General features: G+C 50.9%; 1 protein-coding gene across 1 annotated transcript in view; it reads right to left on the reverse strand.

Moving 5' to 3' along the window:
• Hs3st2 (heparan sulfate-glucosamine 3-sulfotransferase 2) overlaps window positions 1-6,496 on the reverse strand; it is a 113,890-nt gene extending 107,394 nt beyond the window's left edge. Inside the window, exon 1 of the mRNA XM_004670206.2 lies at window positions 5,742-6,496. Coding sequence (XP_004670263.1) covers window positions 5,742-6,226 — 485 coding nt within the window. The 5' untranslated portion in view covers window positions 6,227-6,496. The remainder of the gene's footprint in view (window positions 1-5,741) is intronic.
• Between the last annotated feature and the right edge of the window lie 3,672 nt (window positions 6,497-10,168).

The raw sequence follows: 10,168 nt of genomic DNA on the forward strand, positions 1-10,168 counted from the left end.
CCCACTCTGCCACTCAGAAATGATTCATGGAGGGCTAACCAAGGGAGGAACACCACTCTACACTCCTAGATGCACAGAACATCAGTGAGCACACAGGCAGTATCACTTATTGGCATGACCATGCACCGGAACTGTTAGGGACTCTTGCAGTGTGCCTCCGCGTCTCAGGGTTGTGGGGGCACTGCAAGTGTCTCTTTACAGCAGCCCTTGGAGAACACGCCCTCAGCAGCACCTTGTCTCTGGAAAGCATCAACCCCACATCTTCCCTAATTGTACGATAGATGTTTTCAGAGAGATAGCCCCGGGTAAGACTCAGAAATCAAAGATGCGCACAGCTCCTTGACCCATCAGCAGAGAGCCCTGCTGGCTACAGAGATGCCTTGCTGGTATCCTAAGTGGCCACTGGCTCTCTGGAAGGTCCAGTGGGTTTCAGATCAGCTGGGGAAGCCGAGTGTTCAGGGTAGAGGAATCCCGGAGGAGAGGGCTCTCCATCCAAGGCGGAAGCCAGGGCATGTACCACCCACCACAAGACACATCCTAATCTCATAGATGTTTAAAAAAAAACACAGTGCGCTTTCTAGATTCTCTGAGAAGTGATATTTTCATATTTTAGACCCTAGGCAGCCTTAGTGTTATGTACCCCGTGGAAATCTCAGGCTCTACCAGAGGCTCTGTCACCTCAATATCCACAACAGAAAAGCTTTGGGGGAAATCCCGTTCCTCTCCCTCCCTCTCCCTCTCTCTCTCTGGTACATAAGCTCCGGGGAGATTTGAAAGCAGCAACTGTAAAAGTCCCTGTGAGCAACGACAGCTCTGCTGCCTGTTCGGAATGTTTCTTGGAGCCTGACAACAACGCTACAAGTGCTGGAACCAACTATTCCATCTCCAGCCTGCCGGAGGCTGACAGGGAGCTACAAGACAGATGGGGGACGTGGGGACTCAATGGTTTCGTTTAATCAGAGTGTGTGGCCTTCCTGTGGTCCAGGGCAGGAACTCCTTATAAAGACATAAGTCTGCAAAGACACCATTCGTGCAGGCCACCACTTGCCTGTGGGGTGCTTTGTGCACTGGTGTGAGCGGGGAGGATTTCTGCGCTCTCTGCTTCATGCAGAAGGCCCCTCATCTTTTGCCTTTGGGTAGGTTTCCTCCCAGTGCTGCTTTTCTGGCTTTGCTGTAAGCAGAGACCCACTGATGACAATGATCTTGGGATTGTGACAGATTTCCTTCTGCGCCCTTTCTCCTCTGTCTTACTTACTTGCCTCTGGGGCAAAGACTGTCTTTTTTTTTTTTTTTTTTTTTGGTCTCACACAGCCCCAAGAACACCACTGATGCTGAACAAATAAATAACTGCAGTTGTGAAATGGAGTCTAAAATTTATAGAACAGGCTCATCTATCAAAATTTGGACACTAGAGCACAGAGTCAATTACCACATATTAACTTACTCTTGTTGGCATTTTAATGCATTTAGAAAAGATCACTTCCTTTACACACACACACACACAGAGAGAGAGAGAGAGAGAGAGAGAGAGAGAGAGAGAACCAACTCATAATGCCAGGAAAATTGAAGATACATTAAACAAAACTCAATGGTTTTAGCACAGACCCTCAAAACGGCTGGACACAGGACAGCTTATATTTCTTTATAAGAGGGGCCATTTGTAAACACCAGTAAATAATTGCACCCTACAAGGGATGTCTAGAAAGTATTCTCATATAAACTGTCCTGTGTGATTTTCACAAGATTGTAAAATAGTACATTCACGATGACTCCCATTTCAAAGGTGAGTAAATTGACAGAAATAAGTGACTTTTAACAGTGCAAAAGGAAGGACAAAAATGATAGAAGAAGACAAGCAGAAAGGAAATGAAGAGAAGGGGAAGGGAGGGAGGGAGAAAGGAAAGGAGAAAGGATGGAAGACAGGCAGGAAAGTGAGAGAAAATAACCCATTGCAATGAAATGATTCCCTTAGCAATGAACTCTCCTGTCCACTTGAGCAGCAGGTGGAACACAGGATGTTCCAACAGCAGTGCCGCGCATGGCGACAACAGAAGCGCTGGCAGCAAAGTCCCTGTAATCATAACGACAGTCGCATCATCACTGCTTCATCTCGATATGCCACAGGTTTTGCAGGCTTCTTCCAGGCACATTACTTCATTGCTTCCTCAAACCCAGCTTCAGGATAGTAAGGGTCTCACATTTGACGATAGGCACAACATCTAAGGACCGCCTCTGGTCTTCTGACACGCTGCGTCCTAGTCTGGGCTCCTCATCAACTGGTGTTACTTTGCCCCTGATCCAAGTAGTCACTGGATCTAACTCCGCACACCCAGCTGCTGCACTTTGGGAAGGAAATGTGAAGAGGGGAAAATAGGCCATACACACAGGTGAGATAATGGCCACAGAGACCACGGAAAGGGATTAGAAGGATTCCTGTGCCCTGGGCTGGACTCTCTGAGAATGGTCTGATTGGGTGGTTCCCTAGATGGGACCTGAATGAGGGTAGGGGAGGAAGGTGCAGGCTCTGTCTACTTGCCCTCTTGCTGATGGCGTCTCTCTGGCTATATCAACTTGCCTTGGGGCATCGGATCTCCGTGCACCCACAGGAAGAAGTCCCAGCTGTGGCCGGAGGGCAATGCTTTCCATCATTTACTTGCCCTTATTTTCTGGCCTAAGGTGTGTCACCAGGGGCTTCAGAACCAGAGAGCATCTTAAGATCCACAGCATATGTATAACCCCTGCCTGCCTGCCTATATTCCAAAGTCCTCCTCTTACTTTGGATTAGAAGTACTCCAGTGTCCTTTTTACACAGCACACCATGGGTGGGAAGGTTCCTCAGCATGTCTGCCCAGCTGTGACATGAAAAGAAGATCCTGTCATCCATGGTACCTAACTCACAGAATTCAGAAAGAAAAGAAAGGAGAGCACAGACTTAAAAAAATACTCCAAAAATACCCAGCATTTCTGCAAGTGTTCCATGCTACTTGAATGCTGAGAAGGGATAAAACACAGAGAAATGGGGGCTGGGGAGATGGCTTTGTGATTAAAGAGCTGGCCTGCAAAGCCTAAGGACCCAGGTTCAATTCCCCAGTACCCATGTAAGCCAGGTGCACAAAGTGGTGCAAGTGTCTGGAGTTCGTTTGCAGTGGCTAGAGGCCCTGATGCAACCATTTTCTTGCTAATAAACAAATAAAATACTTTTTTAAAACACAGAGAAATGTTCTGGAGACTATGGGGACAGTGTTCAGATAGAGGAGTATGATCTGGTGCAGAAGCATCGATCCTCAAACTGAAACCCTTGACTGAGGGGGTGTTGGTTTTCAGAAGAAAGAAGTACAAATCTCACAGTCCTTTCCGGACTGCAGTGGGCTTCTCAACCTTCCAAGGCAAGTGATGGTGACTGTGCTTATGACCAGACCTCTGGGCTAATCTTCCTTTCTTTTCAAAATATCAAGGAAAAAGGGTGTTGGGCAAGGGGGCGGGGCAGTAGAGAAAGAAGTAGAACTGTCAGTGAGCTTGATGTTAAATAAAACCTAAAGACTCAGCTGAGAATTTTCGCAGAATCCGAATGTGCCAGGGGAGAAAAAAAAGGCATGGCTCCCATCTCTAAGGTTCACAGCTAAGCTGGTCTAGAATCACACATGCCAAGGTTAAAAATAAAAGGCAGCCATCCCCGAATGGCACAGGCTCCCCGAGAGAAGCGTGAGGTATGCTGTTTGGTGCGGGCAGGAGAGGAGAGGGGAAGGCCAGCCTGGGCTCTGTGTACAGGTGTTTATTGGAGGGCACATTACCTAAAAGCCAGGTGCTCAGAATTTCACTGTTTTGCACTAAAAGACACTTTTCATTGGCCAAAGATTTCATAATGTTCTTCAGTTTTTCCATCGAGGAAACTGGCACACATTCAAGTGTGGCTGTGGCTGACCCTCTGGAGCACATCACAGCTGTTTCGTGCATCTGCCTCCCCCACCCTCAGGGTCTGGCTCAGACAGTGTCCTCACATACCTAGATGGGACACCCTTGGGTTACAGTGAAGAAGTGTGGAGTTACACCTGTCACCATGTTCCACTAACCAGGCATGATGGCGCTGGGGCCACCCACAGGCCAGCTGTCCCCTGCTTGGTTCCACTGGAGACAGACTGTGTGTCTGCCTGCTGGGACAGTACATGTGCATCTCTTGCTCCAAAACCACAGCCACTGCAGGCCAGGGCCAGCTAGCAACGATGACAAGTTAATCCTGGAGTTCCCTCTTCTTACAAATCCAGGGTCCTCTATTAGGAGTCCCCTGGGGCCTCTTTCTAATGAAATCATCATATGTCCAATAGGCTTATGACTGTGTCAGCAACCATGGCACCCCTCCACAGTTCCACAAGACACAAATGTTTTTAAAATGTCTTGGGGGGGGGTCAGTCAGGTGAATAGGGAGACTTCTGTGACCCTTACCTCATGGGAATCCCTATATTACACTAATTCCAGGGATGCACTGACTCATCGTGGGTGGCCAATAGGCACTGGCTAGCATTGTCTAGGTGTCACCATGCAGAAGCCTCAATCTATGTCCAGACACCACCTGGTGGGAGAAGTCTTGTTCCCAGGGGTGCAAGGAGAGAATGAGTAGTCTATGTATGTCTGGCTGCCCCTAGGATCCTGGCCAACTTTCATTTGAGGTGTCAGCCTATATTCCAAAGTCCTCCTCTTACTTTGGATTAGAAGTACCCCAGTGTCCTTTCTACACCTCTCAAACATTTTCGAAAATGCCTTTGGAGGCAGACAGGAAAAGAACTATTTTCCTGCCTGTTGTAATGGATAAGGAAAGAGGCTGGGAGAGTTTAAGAAACTTGCTGAAGCTAAGTGAGAGACCCAGGGCTGGAATCCAGGGTTCTTTCTTCTCTTTTTTCCTTTTTTTTTTTTTTTTTTTTTTTTTTGTTGTTTTTGTTTTTCAAGGCAGTGTTTATCTCTAGCCCAGGCGGACCTGGAATTCTCTATGTAGTTTCAAGCTGGCCTCGAACTCACAGCGATCCTCCTACCTCTGCCTTCCTAGTGCTGGGATTAAAGGTGTGCGCCACCACGCCCGGCTTAAGGGTTCTTTTCTTTACTCCACAGGCCATGGGAGTCAACCCCAGCACAGCCGCAAAACCTGGCCTTTCTCATTCCCCTTTCCACTTCCAGACCTCATTCTGCCTGGACGGTGGGGACCGCTCCCAAGCAAAGCCCCACCCCAACCAAAGCCTAGAATTCTCCCTTGCAGAAGACTCCTTCTATGTCCCCATACATCCTGGGGTCCCCAGAGGTGCAAGGGAAAAGTGGACAGTTTACGTATGTATGAGGCCCTGGTCATGACTTCCCTTTCTTCCGGTGTCACAGGCCAGGGAGGACGAGGTTAGGGTCAGGGTAGGGCTGTAGTCATGTAGCAGCATCTACCCTGGGCTGCTCCTTGCCCCGGAAAGCTTCCTTTGTCCTAAAAGCCTGGGCCCTGGAGTCCTCAGGAGGTTTGGCCAAAAACCTTTCCCTTCTTTCCAGCGACTCCAGGAACAAGGGAGGCGGGGGACGCCCTGTGCAGTGCGGGCTAGGTAGTCGAGGGGAAAGTTCAGGGTCTATCCTTTGGCTAGAGTCTCCCACCCCCACGTGCCATCCCGTACCCTCACCACCGGCTGGATTCATGGGGAGGGAGAAGCGACGGCTCCATGAATAGAGAGGATTGGAGACTCCACTCACCCAGTGGCGCTCCAGTAGCACCCCCTTACCTATACCAGTCCAGTCCCCGGCCGTAGTTCCTGTCGAAGAAGTGAGGCTCGGTGCCCAAGGCCCGCACGTCCGGGTGCACGCGGATGAACTCCAGCACTGCCCGGGTGCCCCCTTTCTTCACGCCCACGATGAGCGCTTGGGGCAACCGCTTGGTGCCCAGCTTTGGGGAGCCTGAGTGGTTGGAGCCGGAGAGACGAGGGGCGGGCGCGGCGGCCGCGGGCGCGCTGGGAGCGCCGGGCTGGCTGGGCGTCGGCCCGGGGGGATCGCAGGGGCGGGACTTCGGGAGAAGTTTCTGGCCGCTCGGGCTGGGACCGCGGAGGCAGCGCGGCGCGCCTAGGAGGCGGCTCCGGCCCAGGTCGTCGCAGCAGCACAGGAAGCTGTAACACAGGTAAGTGCAGGACAGCGACAGCGTGAAGGCGAAGAGCAGCCTGCGCGCCCTTCGCGGCTGAGGTGGCCCCGCGCGGCCCAGGACCCTATAGGCCATAGCTCCATGGGCCCGCGCCGGGGGTCATGGTGTCCGAAGGGGCGCCTGCGGCGGAGCTGCTGTGGCCCTGCGATCGCCTAGCGGGCTCGCGTGGCTGTGCCAGGGCGATGAGGGTGGGACGTTGGGGGCGCCGTCTCCTCCTCCAGGCGCTGCTGGCCGGGGCGCGCACCATGCCCGGGGATCCCGGGGGCGAGGGCTTGGCGGGGAATCGGCGGCCGCATCCCCCACGCCTCTCGGTACCAGGTGATGTGGGCTCCGGGCAGCGGGGGGGGCTCCTGGCACTCCTCGGCCCTTAAGCGCGCCGGGTTCGGAGCGCGCCCAGCGCCCGAAGCCCCATTCCGGATGCTCGGAGCGCCGCGCGAGCCACGCTCTGTTCGGCCCGCGGGCGGGCGGACCGGACGGGGGCGCTGGCGCCGCCGCGATCCGGCTCCTCGGGAAATGCCGAGCGGAGCGCGCTGCCGGCTCTATTTAAGGAGTCGCCTGACGTCAGCCGCGCGGGTCCCCCGAGCCCGCGCCGCGCCCGGGGACCTGGCCCGCCCCCTGGGTCCCCACTCTCTCATTCCTTTCAGGGACACACGACCCTAGGCTGTCCCCTTGCGCTCCGCTCCCTCAGGAATCCTGGGGGTGCCGAGGGGAAGGTACCCAGGCACATGATGCACTTCTGCTGGAGGCTGGACATCCCCACTACATTGGCCTCTGGACGCCAGGGGTAGAAACCTAAGTCGACATTGCGCCAACACCCAGAGCAGACACAGACCCGGGCGCATCTCCATACCCCGCGAGACGGGCTCCCACTCACCGACCCACACGTGCACGCATAGCCCAGGAGCACGCGCGCACCCATACCTGGACACACCCCTCCACCCCACCAGGGAGAGAGAGAGAGGGAGAACTCCCCTGAACCCAATCATAGGAATACCTACACAGCCCCGTCCCCTGCCATCTCGCCAAATAGACACCCGCAGGCCGAAATGTGACATTGCTCTGCGGTGTGCGCACGCACACCCGGGACCCGGGCGCACGATGCACAAACGGATGGGTAGACAGCTAAGCGTGAGTGAGATTCCGTGACTAGGCATCCAGCTCCGTACCACCCCCCGCCCTCCCGCTGACTCACACCCTGGCGGCTGGCTCTGTCTCACACCCAGGGAACACACCTCCACCCGGTTCTCACACCACCTCCCCCGGGGCCTGGGGAGCGGGCGAGCCCCTGAGCCACGCTCCGCACCCGGCCGGCTCCGCCTCTCTTGGCTGCCCCCTAGCGGTGGACTGCTGCGGGGAGCTGTCCAGGGTACCCAGTGCTCCTGGCTGGGCGCTGTGAGCTTTTTCACAAAGTGCCACTAGAGGAGGAAATAAAGGGACAGGGAACAATTCCACTTCGAAAGGTTCCCAGATGACTGCTCACAGGACAATTCTCATTGACCATCCCTTGAATGAAGAAACCCAGTGCTGCTCGGGGGGTCCAGACCTTCTTACACAGGCTCAGATCCTGCATCACAGGCTGAATGGCTAAGACTGGCACACAGCTGAGTTGTTCTGCAACGGTGGTGCCCATCACCATGCCCAGTATTCACAACGTGGGTACTCCCATACGATAAGAACTCCTCCGCTCTCAGCCACCATTAAGTTATTGTTGACTGCAAGTCACAAGGGTCCCAGAACTACGAAACACTTTGTCCCCAATCCACGGACATCCTTAGAAAACCCAGATCAATCCTTCAGCCAGAGCTACTAACTACCACCGCGTATCACACGTGTTAACTCCTCTAGTATTTCCTGCATTCTCAGGTTTTTACTACGATCCTCACATGGCTCTGGATTATTCTAACAGTAGGTAGCATGTGTCAAGTGCCAGCTTTGTGTCCTTAATGTGCAAATCACTTAACAGGCTTTTCCTCGTTTATCTTTGTAGATAGGCATTATTATAATTCCTCATTTACCGAGAGTGAAAGGAGGTTAAATAAACACATACTCAATAATTGGCAGAGCTAGGATTAAACCCAGACAGCCTGACTCCAAGATTCAAGGTTTTAATTACAGTGCTCTGAAGCTTCCTAACTTCCTCAGAGCATCATTCACATAATTCCATCCCAGGCCCTGCTCCTGGACGTGAACTAATTTGTCTAGATCGCTACTGAAATCTGGCATGTGAGACTAAATGAGGAGTCTAATTCCAGGTATAGATTGAAAAGTTCAACGGGATCCTCATCCCCCATCTGTAAGCTCAATTTCTAGTCATACCACCAAAGACCCTCACTGACTTTTTCTTGTAGCGGTATCACACTGTCAACACCACCAGACAGCAGCCAAGTGAGATCTCTTTAAGTGTTTCCTGTAAGTGCTGAGCATGGCGGCATATCTACCCCATACTGTGCTCACACACTGGGCTCTTTTGGTCCTACCATGTAGGTCCTTACACATTTGAGCTGATTAAATTCCATCTCATCTCATCATTTCACTGCTTCAGGTTTTTTTTTTTTTTCCAATTTCTTTCTGAATCTCAAGTCATGATGTAGCCTTCATATAATTTAAAAGTGGAAAGACCATACCCACTTTATTTTGTTTTTAGAATCCTGGGGATGGAACCCAGGGCCTGTGCATGCTAGGCAAGCACTGAACCACTGAGCTGCAGCCCAGCCCCAGCTGTTCTCTTGATATCTTTTGTACTTTGGACAGGGGTGTTGCTGTCATTCAGCCTCAGTTTTCAGCTATAAAATGGGGAGCTAGGATTAGCCCCCCCACAAAGCCTCCTGTGGGCCCTGCTGGTGTGTACTTCTGTGATTAGATGATTTCCTAATGCCCGAACCAACTTCTTGGCACCATCTCATCTCCACATCTGATTACAATTTAATTAATTCTTCACTCAAATTATTAATAAAAATGTCAAAACACATGAATTGAAAGGAGTTGTAATACATACTTCCAACATTTTTTACACACTATGAACCTGTTATTTCTGCACTCCATTGTTAAATTACAAGGTTAGATGTAGAGTAATGCACTGACAAGTGTTTTCTTTCCTTAGGGCAAAAGAACCATGGATATAGTTATTTCTCATAATTCTGTGCTTATTTCAGCTTTGAAATTATTTTAGCCATTGATTATTTATTAATTTATATGAGTATGCATGCTCTCCAAGGTCTTTTGCCATTGCAAACAAATTCCAGATGGATGTGCCACTTTGTGTCTGATTTTACATTGCTGAGAGAGAATCAAACCCAAGCCAACAGGTTTTGCAAACAAATGCCTTCAACCACTGAGCCATCTCCCCAGGCCCTATTTTAGACTTTTAATTCATAGATTCCAAAACTCCAGTTACATAAGAGCCAGGATGATTTTTTTTCCTTCAAAACTCCACCAGAGTAACCAGCATGAGGGGGATAGAATTCTTGAGGGAGTGAGATGGTGCATGAGCCTGCTTGTCATCCTCCACTCCCATCATTTCACAGAAGCATCCTGGTTCTCTCTTGGGAGTATCAGACAGGATAATGCTGAGTCGTGTGGTCTGTCAGATAACACTCACTGAAGAAGATATATATCTATTTTTCTATCACATGCATGGCTGGGTGAAAGGGAATCTGGGCTGGCATGGAAACTGCTCAGTGTTCGGGAACCAAGCTCTTTCTGCCTGCCCCTCCACTATGTTTCCTCCATCCTCATGTAGCTGTATTCTAAGATGATCCACTCAAATCCAGTCATCATGTTCACATTGTAATGACAAAAAAAAAGACAGGGAAATGCATGCCACATTCCTCTAAAGCCATTCCTTGAAAATTGGCTGTGCTGTTTGCACCATATGTAACTCGCCAGAATGCTATCACATACTTTCTAATGTTAAGATTTCCTTTAAGAATAGTCCTGATTTGGAGTGATTATATGATTAGCTAAAACATGGAGGCTTTGTTCCCAATGAGGTACTGATAAACAGTTATTGAAAGTAAT

Source organism: Jaculus jaculus, chromosome 12 (assembly GCF_020740685.1).
Source record: "Jaculus jaculus isolate mJacJac1 chromosome 12, mJacJac1.mat.Y.cur, whole genome shotgun sequence".
Taxonomy (NCBI): domain Eukaryota; kingdom Metazoa; phylum Chordata; class Mammalia; order Rodentia; family Dipodidae; genus Jaculus; species Jaculus jaculus.